This window comes from Pseudophryne corroboree, chromosome 10 (assembly GCF_028390025.1).
Source record: "Pseudophryne corroboree isolate aPseCor3 chromosome 10, aPseCor3.hap2, whole genome shotgun sequence".
NCBI lineage: Eukaryota > Metazoa > Chordata > Amphibia > Anura > Myobatrachidae > Pseudophryne > Pseudophryne corroboree.
The window spans coordinates 144,167,999-144,188,325 of record NC_086453.1 but is presented as its reverse complement, the minus strand read 5'-3'; the positions used below and the strand labels follow the sequence as shown (position 1 = coordinate 144,188,325).

Genomic DNA, 20,327 nt, shown 5'->3' with positions numbered 1-20,327 from the left:
GGCTCCCTTGCGGCGTGGGTGCAATTAGGCTGGTGAGCAGGATGATGAGCGCTGGGGTCCGGGAGCTACGCTCCCGGCACCTCAGCGCTGCAATAGAGCCAGAGTCACGGCGGCCAGGACAAGTGTCCCGGGCCGCCGGGCTTCGGTGCAGGGGTGTGCGCCGCTGCGTGCGGCGAGGCCACAAAGTTAGTGCCACACTGGGGGTCAGGGAGAGCCAGCTCCCTGGACCCCAGTGGCAGGCAGGCAGGCTGGAGGGTGGGGGAAGCCAGCCCCATACCTCCAGCACTGAGAAAGCCCTAGCAGCCAGGCTGCAGGGCTAGGGGAGCCAGCACAGACAGGGTCCTAGCAGCCAGGCTGCAGGACTAGGACACAGTATTCCACAAACCAGACATTGTGTAAAAAATAATAGAAAGTACAGTGTGTTGTAAGGCACTGCAGTGCCTAGGTATGTGGAGCCTGTGCAGGCTCAGAGTGTATTTAAATGTATAACATGTACAGTGTGATTTAAATGTAATGTATTTAAAAGGTAACTTGCACTTACTTGGTTGTGTGTCCCAGGAGGGGGGAATCCATGGCTGTGCAGGCTGATGGATTCTCCCAGACCTTTTCCCCAAAAACGGAATGCTTTCCCATCCAGCCTCACACTTCCAAGGGCCACAGGGAGAGAGAGAAGCAACTCAGCTATGAAACAAGCTGAGTGGTTTCTTGGAGCTCCATGGAGATCACCCGTAGTGGCCTAGAAACCTGGACCGGGGAGCCAGGCAGCCAGCTGTGGAGCCCAAATCCAGGCTGCAGGCAGTGAGCTGGGTCCCGGGCAGGTTTCTGGAAGTCAGATTTAGGAGGGAAAACTTCCCCCCAGCCAGACTGAACGGCACCGGGGCGTATCCTGATCCTCCAAGATGGGAGAGTCAAAGGAGACCGACCACTCCCCACTGTCCATAGGGGACAATGTAAGCTGTGCATGAGACCAAGGCATGCACAGCTCATGGGTAAACATTGATTGGTTGTGCACCACAGGGCGGGCTTACCCCCTGTGGTAAGGGGTCTTGGAGAGGGATAAAAGGAGGGCAGTTGGCCCATAGGATTGTGTATTATACCATCTTATTCTGCTGAAAACATCTGATTGTATGCTGTTGCCCCTAGCAATAGGGAGGAGCCTTTTTAAAGGTTATTGAGCAAATAAACATCATTGCCTCAAGAAGACTGCTTCATCTTGTGACCAACAGGGTTAGGCCAAACCTAGCCCCGTCCTCCGGCTGTCCAGGGAAGCACCTAACGTCTCCAAGCTCCGCCTTCCGCCAGCTACCGGTAGAGGCCTAGCAAGTGGCTAGTGGGGATTCGTCAGCACCACACAACTGTGGTAAGGCAGTGCGTCGGCACATACAGAGCAGAACCGTGGTTCCAAACGCCACGGCCGATTAGGAGTTTGGTGGTGGCAGCAAAACCCGCCCAAACGCAGTGGGTGGAGTCAGTAACAGGCGGTTACTGACGGTAAGCGGGAATCCCCTATGTGGTCAGGCCTCGTGTGACTTGACCTTCCATTCTGTGCGCAGTCAACGGGACGCGAAAGCGGCGAGTGCTTTCGTACGGTACCGTCCTGTCACAGAAATTGGTGGCATAGTGGTGGGATATTCCCAGGCGGCTTTTCATCACCCGATTGGAGGAGCCGAGTTACTCAGGAGAGGAGTAACTGCAGCGCAGGAGAACGCACAAGATGGCGGAATTCAGCGGAATGTCCAAGGATGATCTGGAGATCGTATGCCAGGAGAAGGGTGTGGATATCCCTTTCAACGCGTCCAGAAGCGTCATGCAGGCGGCGCTCAGGAGCTGGGAGGAGTCCCATCGGGTGGAGGTGGAAAACACTGACGGCGTCAGCATCGCAGAGGACGGCCCACCAGTGGACCTTCGTACAGAATCGGTGAGATCCACAAGCCCCGCCCTCTCTCACAGCAGCCATGTTTCCCAGCGATCCCTAGCAGGGCCAGGATCCCAACGTACCAGGGGGGGCGGCCCGGATACCCTAGCAGATCGGCTAGCGGAATTGGGGGAAAGGGCAGCGGAGCAAGAGCGCTTGATCATCATCCAGATGTGGCGTGATGAGCGGGCACCACAGGCTGTGGTACTCCGGGAGCCGTTGTCAGCTGTTGTACACAGATCGGGACGCATTCAGTTTGCCAAGTTTGCAGACAGTGATGGGGACATTGATGGACATTTACAAATTTTTGAAAGGACTTGTAAACTACATGATTTACCCAAGTCGGAGTGGGTGAGACACCTTGTGCCCACTCTGCATGGAGAGGCATTGGAGGCCTATCGAGGAGTGGCCACGGAGGACTGTGGGAACTACGATGAAGTCGCGAAGGCCCTCCTCCAGCGATTCTTCATCACTCCAGAGTCTTACAGGAAGAAGTTCAGAGACTTGCCCAAGAATCCTAGCAGCACCCATGAGCAGTTCGCCACCCAGCTGCGGCAGTACGTGGTGAAGTGGGTGAAGGATTCGGAAGCCACTACATGGGACGCACTGATCGACCTGATCTGCAGGGAGCAGTTCTACCGCAGGTGCGCCCAAGAAGTGAAGGAGTGGGTGCTAGATCGGGAGCCACCCATTTTAAAGATGGCTGCCCAGTTAGCAGACAAGTATGTGGCAATTCGGCCACAGGGGCAGAAGCGCCCAGCCAGCAGCCAGCTCCAAAAGACTGCACCACCAAGGGGACCCCCCTCTTCAGCTCATCACCCCCAAAGACAAGCATCTTCCAACCCGGGTGCTCTTGGCCAGCAACCGCACCGCAGCGTCCCTGCAACTGATCAGAGATCATCGGTGCCACGACTGGAGAAGAAGTGCTACGGCTGTGGGAAAATCGGACATCTGAGGATGAACTGTCCTGCATCCCAAGCACCCCAGACTCGTGCCCCAAATCCGAGTGCTGGAGCCCGGCTTGCTTGTTTGACGAGAGGAGATGAGATTACAGAGACTGTTCCCCCTCCAGTCAGTCCAATGGAGTGTGGCGAGAGACAGGTGCACTCTGCGGAGAGAGTCACCTGCATGGCCAAACAGCCCCTACACAACATGAGGAAGCACCTGCAGCCAGTCCACGTGGGACCCCTGCAGGGAGAAGGCCTAAGAGACTCTGGGGCCTCAATCACTGTGGTGAGCCCCCACCTTATAGATCCTGCTGCAGTATTGCAGGGTCGCACTGCCACGGTCACCCTGGCAGAAGGAACAGAGAAAGCGGTTCCCATGGCAAGAGTCTACCTGGACTGGGGAGCTGGACCAGAGTTGCGAGAAGTTGCCGTCATGGATGGTCTCCCAACTGATGTGGTCCTAGGAAATGATCTGGGTGGTGGGATCGTCACTACATTTGTTGGCACCATTCCCCGGAGTCAAGTTCCAAAACCACCGTTGACATCAGCTACTCCAGCACAGCCCAGCCCAGAGGAAAAGACTACAGCTGCTAGACAACTGCCAGCACAGCCAACCACAGCATCAACCAGCCCAGAGGAAAAGATTACAGCGGCTAGATCAGCACATCGACCCCGCATGCCTTTTGCCTCTGGTATGCCTACGTCCCCTAGCGACGCAGAGGATGTCGGTTCCAGCTCGTTTGATCCTGTGGGGGTGCCCAATGATGCTCCTGACCCAAGTGGTTTGCCAACTCCGGCAGTGAGTATGAGAAACCACACTGACTTTTCCATGACTGACCCCTACCAGACTGACCCTAGTAGTCCCCACCTAGATCCCCCTGTAGAGTGTCCCAATTTAGGAGAGATTGAGGGCCACAGGCAGGAGTTTAGGGAGGCTCAACTCTCTGACCCATCCCCGCAAGGCATGAGGCGCCACTCTGGCAGCGGCCTTGACAGGGTTGGGGCAGGAAGTTTGACCTGGCGGGAAGGGTTAAGGTACAGGGTAGACAGGAAAGTGGGAGGGGATAGACCAGATAGGGAATGTGTCCAACTGGTCCCCTCAGGGAACGTTCCTGCGCAACCGGTGTCGATTGCCAGCGAAACCCCTTTGGACAGTAACCCGGAGACAGACCGTACCCTGAAGTGCCTGACACAGAGCTTACCCTGGTCTGGAATGTCGGATGACACCCAGACCAACTGTAAGGCTGGTGCCATGCGTTGGCAGCTGGGGCACTCCAGCGGTTGTGTTGTCTCTGGGCCTCTGCCCATAGGAGAACCCTTGCAGCAAGTTGCTGTGGACATAGCAGGTCCCCTGCCTGTGCGCAGTAGATTGGGGAAGACACGCAGCCCCCCTGTAGTGGATGCCACACAGGATCCAGAGGCTGGTGGTCTGGCCGCCATCACTGTGGCACAGGTAGCGGACGAGGAGGAAGGAGTAGGCCTAGGTGACAGGGTAGGTTTCCCGAGTCATAGGTCGACAGAGGAGGATGGGAGGGCAGGTCTGAAGGTTAGGGCAGACAGTTGCCAGTTAGGTATGACGGAGGTGCAGTGCCTGGGGCACCATGTGGGAGGAGACAGGGGTAGGCCCAAACCAGAGGGGGTGGAGGCAACCAGAGGCTGTCCCCGACCCACATCACCCAGACCGGTACTGACCTTAGAACCTGTAAGGCCCTACGGACATGTTGTCATTGACTTTAGTCCTGTAGTGAACCCCTTGACAGAGATGGCTAGGAAGGGCATTCCCAACTTGCGAGTTGGCATTCCAGTCATTGAAGGAGGCTCGGGTACCCGCTCCAGTGCTGATGGCGCACATTCTTGACCAGGACTGTGTGTTACGAACTATTGCGCCACTGCACGGACTGGGAGCAGTACCGAGCCAGAAAGAGCCATATGGGCAGGAGCACCCTGTGGCCTGGTTGAGCAGTATACTGCTATGGTGGGAGGTGGGGTATGCCACAATTGGGACACCTTGGGTGGCACTTGTTTGTAACCAGACCCCCACCGTGGTGACTTACCACCCACCTGTTAGGTGGCTGCAACCTACCTTGGGGAAATTGGACAGACTTTTGTGGTGGAGCCTTGAACTTGGACTTCAGGTGGACTATTTGAACATTGTGCACCCACGAGGAGAGGCCCACTACACTATGGATGAACTGTCTAGGCCAGAGCCTACACCCCCCAGGTAGCGTCCCCTTCACCCCAACGGACTGCGGGACCAGGACCCAAATCGTTGGGACATGGGTCCCTGGTTGACCTGCTTGAATGGGGGGGGAGGAGTGTGGCCGGAGGCTCCAGCCACGCGGAAAATGCCCGCCGCGGCACTGAAGGGGTTAACCCCTAGTGCCGGGCACCATTTTAACAGACAATGGGCGCTTGGCGCCAGATTTGAAATATTGTGGGCGCTAGGCGCCATGTGTGCATTGATGTTTGATAAATGTGTTTGTACGATGTGCCGTGGTCCCGGACCCCTCCGGAGACCACGGTAGTGAGAGCAGCCCCCGGCGCGCTCAGCAGAGTGTGCGCGCCGGGGGAGAGGGCAGCCGCTGACCGCCGGAGTCCGGGAGCTCCACTCCCGGCAGCGATCGGTGCAGCCCCGGGCGCACTGGAATGTGCGCGCCGGGGAGAAGGGAGAGCCGCCGCTTGGGACCGGGAGCTCTGCTCCCGGCGACTCAGCCCATCACGGGTGGCCAGCCGCGGCAGCCGGGACGGACGTCCCGGGCTGCTGGCCGGCAAGGGGGGTGCGCCGCAGCCCGGCTCCCCGCCGGACGCTGCGGCGAGGGCACCTGAACTCAGCGCCGCATACAGGGGACCGGGCTAGCCGGCTCCCTGCGCGGCGAGGCCACCACAGGCGCCGCTCATGGGGGACCGGGCTAGCCGGCTCCCTAGCGGCGTGGGTGCAATTAGGCTGGTGAGCAGGATGATGAGCGCTGGGGTCCGGGAGCTACGCTCCCGGCACCTCAGCACTGCAATAGAGCCAGAGTCACGGCGGCCGGGACAAGTGTCCCGGGCCGCCGGGCTTCGGTACAGGGGGGTGCGCCGCTGCATGCGGCGAGGCCACAAAGTTAGTGCCACACTGGGGGGACAGGGAGAGCCAGCTCCCTGGACCCCAGTGGCAGGCAGGCAGGCTGGAGGGTGGGGGAAGCCAGCCCCATACCTCCAGCACTGAGAAAGCCCTAGCAGCCAGGCTGCAGGGCTAGGGGAGCCAGCACAGACAGGGTCCTAGCAGCCAGGCTGCAGGACTAGGACACAGTATTCCACAAACCAGACATTGTGTAAAAAATAATAGAAAGTACAGTGTGTTGTAAGGCACTGCAGTGCCTAGGTATGTGGAGCCTGTGCAGGCTCAGAGTGTATTTAAATGTATAACATGTACAGTGTGATTTAAATGTAATGTATTTAAAGGTAAATTGCACTTACTTGGTTGTGTGTCCCAGGAGGGGGGAATCCATGGCTGTGCAGGCTGATGGATTCTCCCAGACCTTTTCCCCAAAAACGGAATGCTTTCCCATCCAGCCTCACACTTCCAAGGGCCACAGGGAGAGAGAGAAGCAGCTCAGCTATGAAACAAGCTGAGTGGTTTCTTGGAGCTCCATGGAGATCACCCGTAGTGGCCTAGAAACCTGGACCGGGGAGCCAGGCTGCCCAGCTGTGGAGCCCAAATCCAGGCTGCAGGCAGTGAGCTGGGTCCCGGGCAGGTTTCTGGAAGTCAGATTTAGGAGGGAAAACTTCCCCCCAGCCAGACTGAACGGCACCGGGGCGTATCCTGATCCTCCAAGATGGGAGAGTCAAAGGAGACCGACCACTCCCCACTGTCCATAGGGGACAATGTAAGCTGTGCATGAGACCAAGGCATGCACAGCTCATGGGTAAACATTGATTGGTTGTGCACCACAGGGCGGGCTTACCCCCTGTGGTAAGGGGTCTTGGAGAGGGATAAAAGGAGGGCAGTTGGCCCATAGGATTGTGTATTATACCATCTTATTCTGCTGAAAACATCTGATTGTATGCTGTTGCCCCTAGCAATAGGGAGGAGCCTTTTTAAAGGTTATTGAGCAAATAAACATCATTGCCTCAAGAAGACTGCTTCATCTTGTGACCAACTAACGTCTCCAAGCTCCGCCTTCCGCCAGCTACCGGTAGAGGCCTAGCAAGTGGCTAGTGGGGATTCGTCAGCACCACACAACTGTGGTAAGGCAGTGCGTCGGCACATACAGAGCAGAACCGTGGTTCCAAACGCCACGGCCGGTTAGGAGTTTGGTGGTGGTAGCAAAACCCACCCACAACGCAGTGGGTGGAGTCAGTAACAGGCGGTTACTGACGGTAAGCGGGAATCCCCTATGTGGTCAGGCCTCGTGTGACTTGACCTTCCATTCTGTGCGCAGTCAACGGGACGCGAAAGCGGCGAGTGCTTTCGTACGGTACCGTCCTGTCACAGAAGCCTTTGCCAGTCATGCCAAGAAGGGGGAGAGGGGACTAATTACCTGGGCCTGGACTTGTTGGTATGGGCCCAGGTCCACCCATTCTCCCCTTACCTGTCAGCAGCAGCAGCCTCTTTCCCCAGCTCACAGCGCTGTGGTACTCCAGGGAAGCTGCAGCAGCTGAGCGCGGCAGCAGACTCCTCTGCCTACAGGAAGTGATCACACTGAATATACCCCCCCCCCCCCCCCATTCCCTGGATATGGCCCTGGCTGAGGGGTACATGATGCCCCCCAGTGTAGCGCACGGTGCTGCTTTGCAGTGCCACAACTAATTTTTTGGGATACTTTTGGGGGCATGGCCACACTTGCATGATTAGGCCATGTCACCTATAGTACCCAGGACCGCACAGCTCTTTACAGCCCTGCATGTATTGTCACAATTTTTATTAGATATGCATAGGGAAGATTTCTCCAGAGAGGTCTGTTTTCACCAGAAATAGGGCTTTTTGACATTTAGTACATAGAGAACCTAAGGAGTGGAATACACCATCAAACAAAACAGTTTACAGACAAATTCATAATTGTAGAATGATAGAACTGAAGACAGCGTGAATGTCAGCAGTTTAACAAGCTAAGGTAGCCAGTAACATGCATGTCTGTTTTATTGTTTCCTACTTTACTCTTGATTTAAGTCAGAGAGAAACTTGAATTACCTGGAATTCTTTCAAACCTACACATTAGAAAGACTGCAGATTGAGATAATAGCTGGGTTACAGTCATAGATATTTGATGATCGTGTCAGAAGTAACATTCAGTGATCAGACCCTATAATAACAGCATAGCCGGCAAGGCATTTCTTTGTGACAAGATCATAGACATACATGTGACTCTATTGTCAGTAACAATAGGTTACCCGGCAATAAATAGAAGGATGACATTGTATACATTCTTGCCCTGTGATTTAGTAAGGACAAAATACTTACATTAACTTGGTATTGTGACACATCCGCCATGATGACATTTGAATACTTCTTCCTTTGTTCTGTGAAGCAAAAGAAATACATATTGATAAACACAAAAGAACATGCCATTTTTTACACCTTCGGTTAAGGTGTAACCATTGTCTATGCCCAGTGAAGGCAGCCATTTTGTTTGCAGGACCAAAGTTCATGAGATTGAGGTCTCTCAGATCATTTGACATTACTGAGGGAAGGACCACTTGGGTTGATCAAGTATCATGAGAATGCAGCTAACATGAAAAATTGCCTTGTGTCTCAGTGATGTCATTGATGAACTGATAAACTGCATCCTACATAATTTTAGTCTGGTCTACAAAATGACCACCTTTAGTCTGTGTATGTGTAGGGTGCACTTTAAATAGGCCTCTCTATACAAATTAACACTTCTTATTCATTATCACATCACAAACTGCCCTTATATCATGGGGAAAGTCACCTGTTACAAAATACTGTTTTGTTTTTTTAAATCTGTGTTCTCCACAGCAGTTGTCCCTAATTCCCATGTACATAGCCAGGTATTAACACTTTGGGGTATATTCAATAAGAGTCGGGTCCATTCCGACATGCAGTTGTCGGAATGGACCCGACAACCCCTATTCAAAAGTGCGGCCAAATCCGTCTGTCGGATTTGGCCGCTCCCACGTGTCCTGTCCTGCCGCTGCTGTCAGCAGCGGGGAAAACTGTCAGCGGCGCCGGGGGAAGGGAGCTGTCAGTGGCGCCGGCCACCAGGAGGAGGTGATGTCTGCAGCGCTCAGGGGGGGGAGCAACGGAGGAGACGGAGCAGACGGGGGAGGAGAGGAGGAGACAGGGGAGCAGCGGCTGCAGCAGCGGAGGCTCACGGCAGCGTCCACCCAGCTCCAGCAAGTGGTACGTCGCTTGCTGGAGCCGGGTGGACACTGACGCTGGGTCCCTGCTCTCCCTGCTGCTCCCCCGTCTCCTGCTCTCAGCTCACTCATCTCAATCCGACTTTTTTTAAAGTCGGATTGAGATTGTCGGAAGCGGGGCTAAAACCTGTCGGGTTTGGTCCCACTTCCGACAATGCGCGCTGATCGGCGGCTGAAGCCGCCGATCAGTGTGCATTCCGACAGCATTCTGACAAGTCGGGTTTCCCAACTTGTCGGAATAAATGGGGCCGCAATGAATAGGTCGGAACCCCTTCCGACCTAAAACTGTCGGAAACTGCCGTCTTTCCGACAAGACGGCAGCTTCCGACAGTTACTGAATATACCCCTTATTCCATGGAAATGTCTTTGGTTTTAATATTGGCCAACTGCACAGTACGATTCCATTATACTGCATATTGAATGCAATTCTCACTGTCCATGCTCAGAAACGCCGACAAGAGGGGACATTTAAAACTTCAAAATGTAAAAATAAACAAACATTAAAAAAAAATCTTCAACTTAGGGGTCTATTTACTAAGCCATGGGTGGAGATAAAGTGGATGGAGATAAAGTACCAGCCAATCAGCTCCTAACTGTCATGTCACAGGCCGGGTTTGAAAAATGACAGTTAGGAGCTGGTTGGCTGGTACTTTATCTCCAGCAACTTTATCTCTGTCCCAGGCTTAGTAAGTTGACCACAGAATTCCTTAATAATGGAGCTGTGTTTGGGAAATTGATGGGTCCTTTTCATCTGGACCAATCAGTTACACTTTATAGCTGTGTGTAGTGTACACAGATACAACTTGGCTACTTTTGCTGCTGCATTACAAATAAATAATCCAATTATTATCCATTCTTAAAAGCATCTGAATTAAAATTGTTTTTTCAAGTTTAATTGTGAGGTAATATTGTCAACAACAATGAGGAAAAGAACATTGGGGTTATAATTCCATATGGTGCTATGATAAGCATCGAACAAAAAACAGTAGCAGGAAGATGGAGGTTATATTGATACTTTATAAGTCTTCACTTCAAGTAGTGTGTACAGTTCCGGAGTCCATATCTCCAAAAAGACGTTAATAATAATACAAAAAAAAAAAAGAAAAAAAAAAAAAAAAGAAGGACTACATCTTGTGGGCCTAATTCAGCATGTGATACATCAGCGATGCGATTGCATATTGCCATTTTCAGTCCCAAAACGCACGTCCCAATTTCTGCGTGCGCAGGCTGGCCAATGCGTTTGTATCACACTTATTCCCGATTGACAGGCAGAGGCGTTCGCAGGGTAGTTGGGGGTGGCAAGGCAGTGTTGCGTGGGCGGCGACTCGGCACTGTGGGGTGTGGGTTTGGGGCGGCCACGTGACATCACATGCGGCCGCTGGAATGAGGAAAATGGCGGCAGCCCAACTGTGAAGATAGGGGTGCTTCCACGCTGCACAGGCAGGGGGGCTTCCCTTCAACAGTGAACTGCGATTGCATCACTGCCCACCATTAGCATGCTGGGCGGCCTTGCCCTGTGCTGGGTGGCCCCTAGCATGTGATCACAAGCAGTTACAGTTTTGCTAATTTACCAAAACTGCAACTGATGATGGATAGGGTCCGATGTGTGCTATACTAATAACTGCTAATAGAGCATAAATACTAAAATGGTACATGAAGATTTGGATTAAGACAGAGGGGCCCCATGTGGTCTTAAAGTAAGAGTATATTGTCATTACGCACAAGAGATAGGTTTAAAAGTAAGTCGTAAATATTAAAGAGTCGGGCAAAAATATATATAAACACAACTAGTAAACATGACGAATGAAGATACCTGGTTCCTGTGGCCAGAGACGTAATTAAGTAAGAAAGGGCAGTCGCTCAATTAACATATAGAAGGCAGGCTCAAGGAATTAGTATTTTAGGTTAATTTGGTTACAATTGAGGACTTAGGAGCACCACATTTCCTTCTTGTCCCAGGCAATAACATGATGTGTCTAACATTAACATTTTCAGACACATCATGTCTGCATTGCATCATTGCATGTGACATGTTTAGAATCCAGTGTTCCTGGAATTTATTGTAAAATGTTGTATAAAAAATAAATATATTTAATACATATATACAGTAAGACAGTACGAAGCTGAACATATAGTAATTCCAAAAACAGGCACAGCCAAAGGAGAAATTTGCTCTGCTCACCTACAGAACTGAAACTAAATGGCCAGTCTTCCACAAGTCCTGAGAGAATCCTGGGAGGAGAGGGGATACATACACCAAGACATTCCAGATGGCACCACTTTCTGTTTTCTTATTCTGTCGTACTGGATCACAAGTAAAACCAGATCCAGCCTTACTATAGGAAAGCAACAGTGCATAGCGAGGCAGGTTAAATAGAGGTTTCACTGCCAACGTGCAGGACTCACACAACAATATCCTTTCAGGCTGAGGAAATCAATATTCAACCTTCGGGGCCCAGATATATTAATGGGAAATATACCTTCTATATACTCTTTACTGTGAAAGCTCAGGATTTAACTGTATTCTCCTAGAGCACAGGTTCTCAAACACGGTCCTCAGGACCCCACACAGTGCATGTTTTGCAGGTCTCCTCGCAGAATCACAAGTTAAATAATTAGCTCCACATGTGGACCTTTTAAAATGTGTCAATGAGTAATTAATACACCTGTGCACCTGCTGGGTTACCTGCAAAACATGCACTGCGTGGGGTCCTGAGGACCGAGTTTGAGAACCTATGTCCTAGAGCATGCATGTCCAAACTGCGGCCCTCCAGCTGTTGTGAAACTACATATCCCAGCATGCCCTGACAGTTTTGTTGTCAGAGAATGCAAAAGCTGTGTCAGGGCATGCTGGGATGTGTAGTTTCTCAACAGCTGGAGGGCCGCAGTTTGGACATGCCTGTCCTAGAGAATGGTTAACCAGCTTTAGTAAGTGCTGTTTCCACTAGAAGGCAATATAATATAATATATAATAATATAATAAGATAATTAGCAATTCTTCAATAAAAAAAAAAGGTTGGAGTAACTTAGAAGCACAAAGTAGCTGCACACGGATTAATTAACAAAGATAAATATATGAAAGAAAAAAAACCATAATATTTTTAGCAGAATTATTTGATTATCAAATACAAAGCTCATGAGAACATTATATTTTGTATTAAGTAACTTGTGCATGCTCAAATCTAATAAAAGCCATAAAGGGTTGTTTTTCTAGAATTTATTTCAAAGATGTCTACCACAGACGTATAGATAAAGAGCTGGTTTTATGAAAAAGAAAATTATTAGCAAAGGACAGTATTCTCTTTAATATACTGTAGTCATAGGCGTGCGCAGCACATTTTATTAGGGGGTGCACCATCGGAGGGGTGTGTCTAGCACCGCATTATGGGCGTGTCTAGCACCATCTATTGACGGTCAACGCAATATAAAATATCCACCCTTGTACCAATCCTAATAAAGCAGATACATTGTCAGATGTTGTGGTGTGCACCAAACAAACACCCCTGATGGCACTCACTGCAATTACACTGCTCCTCCTCAGCCTGGTCTGGCTCCCTCTCTCTTTCCCCTGCAAGCTGCAGCAGCTTACTTACAAGTCAGCCACTCACTGACACTGACAGTCGCAGACTAGTACTGCTGCTGCTGGAAAAACGAGTGACGTGTCAATGCTGCTGCTGACCGCCTGCCAGTATTGAATTTGTCTACCTAAGATGAACGCTGGCTGCATGCTGCTCCTTATCAGTGGCTGGCGTTGGCATAGCATAGAAGGAGAGAGGTGGGCATGTGGCAGGTGGGCGTGCGAGCATGTTTTTGTACATGGAGTTTGAAAGCCGGTGGCAGTGGCACCCTTCATTAACCCAGGCGTCCGGTCAGTAATGCAATCCTGACAGGGTGCAGCGCAGAGGGGACAGTAATCAGCCTGCTCGGCGATCGCTGCATCAGGCATGTGAGATGGGGGTGCCAGATATTAGGGGGTGCCTGTGCGCACCAGGAACCCCCCCTGCGCACACCTATGACTGCAGTGAAACAGATATCTGGATGCGGGTTACAATACTAAGCACAATTAAAATCTTAAACTTTGAAAAGTCATGCTGTTTGTTATCACTGCAAATTCTGTGATCAATACGTTCAAACTTTATATAAACTTATTATGACGATGTTGTTTACTTGTGAATAGTAATTCATCAATTGATTTTTATATTACTAATATCTTTTAATTACTGTGATCACTATTGTATTATTACAAATGTTGTAATTAATATGTTCAAAACCCAAATAAAACCAATTTGAACAAAGAAAAGTCAAGCTCTGTACGATTCAGGCAATCTCATATACAGATTACGCTCATCCAGCCTGCAGTTTGCCGTATTCATGGAAATCCAGGCGCGTCAAGTGTGCTCGTGACTAGGATGCACATGTGCGTCTAAGTATGTGTGCCCATAGGATTACATGGATGATGTACTAAGTTGCACACGTGCCTCGACACAGCATGTGTTCCTGTGCCTTAGGCTGGATGAAGGTGGCAATGTCTGTAAATAATAGCTCTTATGCCAATAAGTGTATGAAAATGGGGCATGCTGGCTCTGTTACACATACAGTAAGCTCTCTAAGCATGACTACAGCAATCACAAGTGACAGAGTTTGACATTCAAGTGCTGAGCTATAAGAAGGTATTGTTATATTAATGATTGCAAACTTGTGCTCTTACTACTTCCTGGTCATCTGGTAATCTCATACTTAGGCCTATCAAGGGCAGCTCAAGCACACAGCAAGTTTGGCAACTACCTCATGAGACTGAAACATAAAAACCTGAGACACACAGCTACAGCTGACTTGTCTATAGGCTTGAAACTAAGGAGCATATTTATCATTTGGCCAAGTGCCCTGTGACTGGTGAAAATGGGTGTTATCAAAGATGATAGCACTTCATCCTATATATCAAGGGGTCACTGCCAGCTATAGGTTTTTCTGGCGTTAAAGTTTGTAAAACATGGGTAGTCTATCTAACAAGCATTATGTTGGTGCATAAACCACCACACTTATTCAGTTATCTCTAATATATTACATATTTTATTATTTTTTTAGCAATTAAATATTACTATTATTTTTTGACAAAGTGAAACTGAAAGTCTGGGCTCATTTGCACTGTGCAAATGTAAACCAGCAAGCCATGTCACGTATGAGCATATTAAGTGCATAACACTGTGGATCATCACATCATTAACCACTTAACTGACAATTTGTTTCCCAAAAACCAGTCAGAAGTTGTTGCATTGTTTTAATTTAATGTTTTTAATGTATGTTTAAAAAATATATTTAAATATTTTATGTTGAACCTGATACTTGCCTACCTGACCCTCTCCATGAGGGAGAAAATGCTCTGTTCCTGGACTTTCCTGGTAATGTATGATTGCCATCACCTGTTAATTGATAAGAAAGGTGTTTCACCACAGGTGTTGGCAATCATACATTACCAGGAAAGTCCAGGAACAGAGCATTTTCTCCCTCATGGAGAGGGTCAGGTAGGCAAGCATGACCTGAACCCCATAGAAAATCTATGGGGCATTGCCAAGAGAAAGATGAGAGACATGAGCCCGAACAATGCAGAAAAGCTGAAGGCCGCTATTGAAGCATCCTGGTCTTCCATAACACCTCAACAGTGCCACAGGCTGATAGAATCCATGCCACGCCACATTGAGGCAGTAATTCAAGCAAAAGGGGCCCAAACCAAGTACTGAGTACATATGCATGATTATACTTTTCAGAGGGCCGACATTTCTGTATTTAAAATCCTTTTTTTATTGATTTTATGTAATATTCTAATTTTCTGAGATTTTGGATTTGGGGTTTTCGTAAATTGTAAGCCACAATCATCAAAATTATAACAAATAAAGGCTTGAAATGTCTCACTTTGCATGTAATGAGTCTATATAATATATTAGTTTCACCTTTTAAGTTGAATTACTTAAACAAATGAACTTTTGCACGATATTCTAATTTTCTGAGTTCACCTGTACAGTATATACCTGTTAAAAATCCTTTAATTCTGTGTAGTGCTATTTCAGGAGTGATATTGGCGACCACAGGCCGCAACATCTCCCCCGCAGGGCCCGAGCAGGTGGAGGAGATCCGTTCTGCATGACAGACGGGGGACACAGTGGATGGCACGGCTGCTTGGGATGTGTCCGTGTCAGGTAAAGCCCGGCTGACTGCGGTTGCATTCCATACATTAGTGCCAGATAAATAGTTAAAGAATGATTTCTATTTTTCTCTAAAAATACTGCTTGTTCATTTACATATTAATGTATGAACAGAGTGGTTATAATTTTATGTGTTTGAAATTGAATATGTTTATGACATAAGTATTTTTGCAACTACATAGCCACCTGCTAAGGGAAAGTCCTATAAATATATTATCTTCACCTTTTGCAAATCTTTCAAATATCTCTTCCCACAAGACAAAGGTCCTTATTCAAGTTTGTTAGCGAAAAAAAAAAAAAAGCAAGTAACTGGGCAAAACCTTGCTGCACTGCAGGTGGGGCAGATGTAACATGTGCAGAGAGAGTTAGATTTAGGTGGTGATTGTTCAAACTGAAATTTAAACTGCAGTGTAAAAATAAAGTAGCCAGTATTTACCCTGCACAGAAACAATATAACCCACCCAAATCTAACTCTCTCTGCACATGTTATATCTGCCCCACCTGCAGTGCAACATGGTTTTGGCCAGTTGCTAACTTTTTTGGTTTGCTAACAAACCTGAATAACTTTCAAAATGTGTTATTTTCCACCTGTGATCACAACTGAAGGCACATGAGTGCGCCAGACTGCATTTAGCTAGGAGTTTCCTGAGCTACTCAGCTCCTGCCATCAGAGAATAATCCAGCACTAACTACATCTATGCAATTCCAGAAGGTACTCTTCAGCCTTTCTTCTTGTAAACTCCAAGGGGTAAGTGGGGGCAGATAGTGGGCCTGAAGCTGAGATTGTCCCTAGCCAGCTATAATTGCATTTGCAATGCGTGCACAGACAAAAGTGGATATTAGTTGGTATGCAGATTTGTGAAACACCTCCCCCCTAATTGTATGCTTATTTTGATACTCACCATTATGCAGATCAATGCACACGTACATCAGCCTATCCTTTGTGCGAAAGATATACCAGGAAACAAGCATATTTACACTTCCTGCGTAGCTCACATTTCCATCAGCACACACATAGAACACATGAGAATGCCTCACCAGTCATGACAGACCAGTTATGCCCCAGCTACAGTCACAAGTAGAGATATGAATGACATGTGTCTGACACTCTGCATCACCCACACTTGTGTACATTGGGTTCTGGAGATTGCACAGTGCGTAAAAACATAAAATAAGCACCACAAACAGGTGTATATCCAACTCACTCTGAGTCCCAACAGAAGGAACACGGCAGCACTGGAGTTAATGTACATTATTTAACTATTTTACCTTTTGATTTGAAGCAGTTTATGCTACAGTTATAAACTTTCATGATTTGTAGCCTTTAACAAAACTCAGTTGCTGTACTGCTTATTGTCCTATGATTGTATTTATGATTATTTGACACTACTATTGTACTCTAAAATAAACCATACTATGGGAGGTATCCAGTTATCCACGGTTATTTCCCACCAGTAACTGCATCATCGGGGGCTATTTCTTTAGCTCCGATAAGCCTGCGTATGTCACGGCTTATCTGAGATTTTGTTTCCCCTGCCTCATGTGGGTGGTGCTGCGAAAGCATACAGGTTTCACTGAACGTGTGTGTTTCCAAAAAAATGGTGTCTTTTTTTTTTTTTTACGGGTGATCCAAATTGCATAGCCTGTAAAAAAATATCAGTGAAACATTAAGTCATTAGGAAATGTTTTATCGTGGCTAATTGGATACCCCCACTATGTGTTTACTGTGCTTCCTGTAGTTATTTAGGAGCTTAGGGCCTAATTCAGACCTGCTCGCTGTGCTGCAAATTTGCAGAGGTCTGCAATCAGATAGTCGTCGCCCAGGGAGAGTGAAAACCCGCCCTGTGCAAGTGTGCAAATGCATGTGTACGCCGTGCGAAAATTCCGCCAGACAGCGGACAGCTGCAAATCCATTCGCAACTCAATCACCATTTAATGATTTTTCCAGTCTGTGCAGTCTGTGCGTAGCCCAAGACTTATACTCCTACAGTGCGACACAATCAGGCTGATCGGTGCCGAAGCTGACGTCACACACCCTCCCTGAAAACGTTTGGGAACGCCTGCCTTTATCCTGATACTCCCTGAAAATGGGCAGTGACCACCCACAAATGTTCTCTTCTTGTCAATCACCTTGCGAATGCCTTGCGATTGAAATTTCACACCATCCTGACGCTGTTTGGTGACGCGCCTGCGCATTGCGGTGCATGCGCAGTCATCTGATTATCAGCTGCTGTGCGAATTCGCACAACAGCGATCACGTCTGAATCGGGCTCTTAATTGTGTATGGGTTTTCTGTACTGTTACATAGAAACATAGAAACAGAATTTGTCGGCAGATAAGAACCACTTGGCCCATCTAGTCTGCCCCTTTTTTTTTTTTTTTTTTTACATTATTTTTATCTCTAACCTTATTTGATCCTTATTTCTTTGTAAGGATATCCTTATGTCTATCCCATGCATGTTTAAATTGCTCTACTGTCTTAGCCTCTACCACCTCTGATGGGTGGCTATTCCACTTATCCACTACCCTTTCTGTGAAATAATTTTTCCGCAAATTTCCCCTGAACCTCCCCCCCTCCAGTCTCAGTGCATGTCCTCGTGTCCTATTGCTTCTCTTCATATGGAGAATGTTTCCCTCCTGGACTTTGTTAAAACCCTTGATATATTTGAAAGTTTCTATCATGTCCCCCCTTTCCCTTCTCTGCTCCAAACTATACATATTGAGATTTCTTAGTCTTTCTGGGTATGTTTTGTGATGTAGGCCATGCACCATTTTAGTTGCCCTCCTTTGTACAGTTTCTAATGTATTAATATCCTTTTGAAGATATGGCCTCCAGAACTGAATACAGTATTCTAGATGAGGCCGTACCAATGACCTATACAGTGGCATTATTACTTCTTTCTTTCTGCTGCTGATTCCTCTCCCAATGCAGCCAAGCATCTGACTAGCCTTCCTCATTGCCTTGTTACATTGCTTACCTGCCTTCAAGTCATCTGAAATAGTGACTCCTAGATCCCTTTCCTCCTCAGTAGTTTCCAGTATAGTGCCATTAATACTATATTTAGCTTTAGGATTTTTGAGACCCAAGTGCATTATTTTGCATTTTTTGGCATTAAACTGTAATTGCCAGACTCTTGACCATTCCTCTAGTCTACCTAGATCCTCAATCATTTGTTTTACCCCACCTGGTGTGTCTACCCTGTTGCATACCTTTGTGTCATCGGCAAAAAGGCATGCTTTCCCTTTAATGCTATTTAAAGGGAAAGCATGCCTTTTTGCAGATGACACAAAGGTATGCAACAGGGTAGACACACCAGGTGGGGTAAAACAAATGATTGAGGATCTAGGTAGACTAGAGGAATGGTCAAGAGTCTGGCAATTACAGTTTAATGCCAAAAAATGCAAAATCATGCACTTGGGTCTCAAAAATCCTAAAGCTAAATATAGTATTAATGGCACTATACTGGAAACTACTGAGGAGAAAAGGGATCTAGGACACTTTAAGGGGCCTATTTATTAACAATGAGCCTTGTGATAAATTCGCCAGCTTCAGCGGCAGGTCAGTTTACAGCACTGGGGGTCACAGCCGTGCACAGGATCCAATGCCCGGCAGCCCTGCGGAAGCACCAATCACCGGCTCCTTGCACTGGTAAGTAAGTATAATTACCGGTGGGGGCTCTGTGCGGGCGGGGAATAGTAGCGACGGGGGTGGGTATGTGGTGGTGCACGAAGCTTGCTCACAAGCTCTGTCCCTGCATGCAATTATTGATACATCCATGCGATGTATACAATAATCGCGTTGCAAGTTTGGACGATTTTAGCACATCCCAGCCTCATCTGAGGATGCGGATAGTGATAAATCTGCCCCTAAGTGCCGTACCAGGTAGATGAACCACTGGGCATACTACAAATTTGTAATATATATATATATATATATATATATATATATATATATATATATACACACACACACACACACACACACACACACACACACACACAAACTTACATTATGCAGGCTTAAAGTTTAATTGAATCTCTATGTAAAATAAGCTAACACAAGCTCTACATAGTATAAGAATAAACATGTACTGTATATGTCTGTTTTGATGTATAATTACTATTTACTTGTTGAATTTACTATATTGAGAGAGAAAAATAACTAAATAATGCAGTGAGTAGGTCACTATTCCTGTCGATTAATGAATACTTTTTTATGCCCCCTAACCCCATTGACATATTATACTGTAAAAAAAAAAGCAGAATAACTACTCTGGTCCTCACAATGATGTGCCTTTCACTTTCAGCTGCCAAGCAGTTTACTGAGGACTACGGTTCTCAAAAGACACATAAATGTTTCCGACTTGTAACAGTTTCCACTAACAGAAACATCATTAGGAAATGAAAAGTAAGAGGAAGTGTTGAAGTCAGGGCAAGATCTAGAAAAACCTGTATAACCTCTAACAGAACGGCTCATAAACTCAAAAGAGACTGCTAAGGCCGGACTGGGGCTACTATATGGCCTCGGCGAGCGCACACAGCGCGGCGATGTGCACACAACACAGGGGGCGCTTGTACACGGCTCATGGGGGCATTTCCCCCATTTTCCTTGAAACACACACTTCGGTCAGGGGGCGGGTTAGCGCGTAGACGTGGCTCACGGGGGCGTGCCACGAGTCAGGGGGCCTGGACTCACAGCATGTCCCCATTTTCCTAGAGACACGCCGTACCGCATAAGCACCAAGCCCTGCAATGCAACACGATAGATGCCCTATAGAAGCCTATGGGCATCTATCGCGTTTCCACGCTGCGAGGGATCCAATACCTAACTGTCACATTTTAATGATCCAGAGCTGGCCTGGTAATCATGAACTGTTTGGGGTCCTGAGGCCTGAGTTTTAAAAT

The 20,327-nt window shown here is 48.0% G+C and overlaps 1 protein-coding gene across 4 annotated transcripts in view; it reads right to left on the bottom strand.

Annotated features, from left to right (window-relative positions):
- Positions 1-20,327, bottom strand: part of EPS8L1 (EPS8 signaling adaptor L1) — a 153,030-nt gene that overhangs the window by 50,800 nt on the left and 81,903 nt on the right. For 2 of the 4 annotated variants that reach the window (XM_063942841.1, XM_063942844.1), the window contains one exon: positions 8,303-8,361. In XM_063942841.1, the coding sequence (XP_063798911.1) occupies positions 8,303-8,361 (59 nt within the window). Of the gene's footprint in view, positions 1-8,302; positions 8,362-11,404; positions 11,805-20,327 lie in introns of those variants that run through there. The other 2 variants (XM_063942843.1, XM_063942842.1) reach the window with 2 other exon arrangements.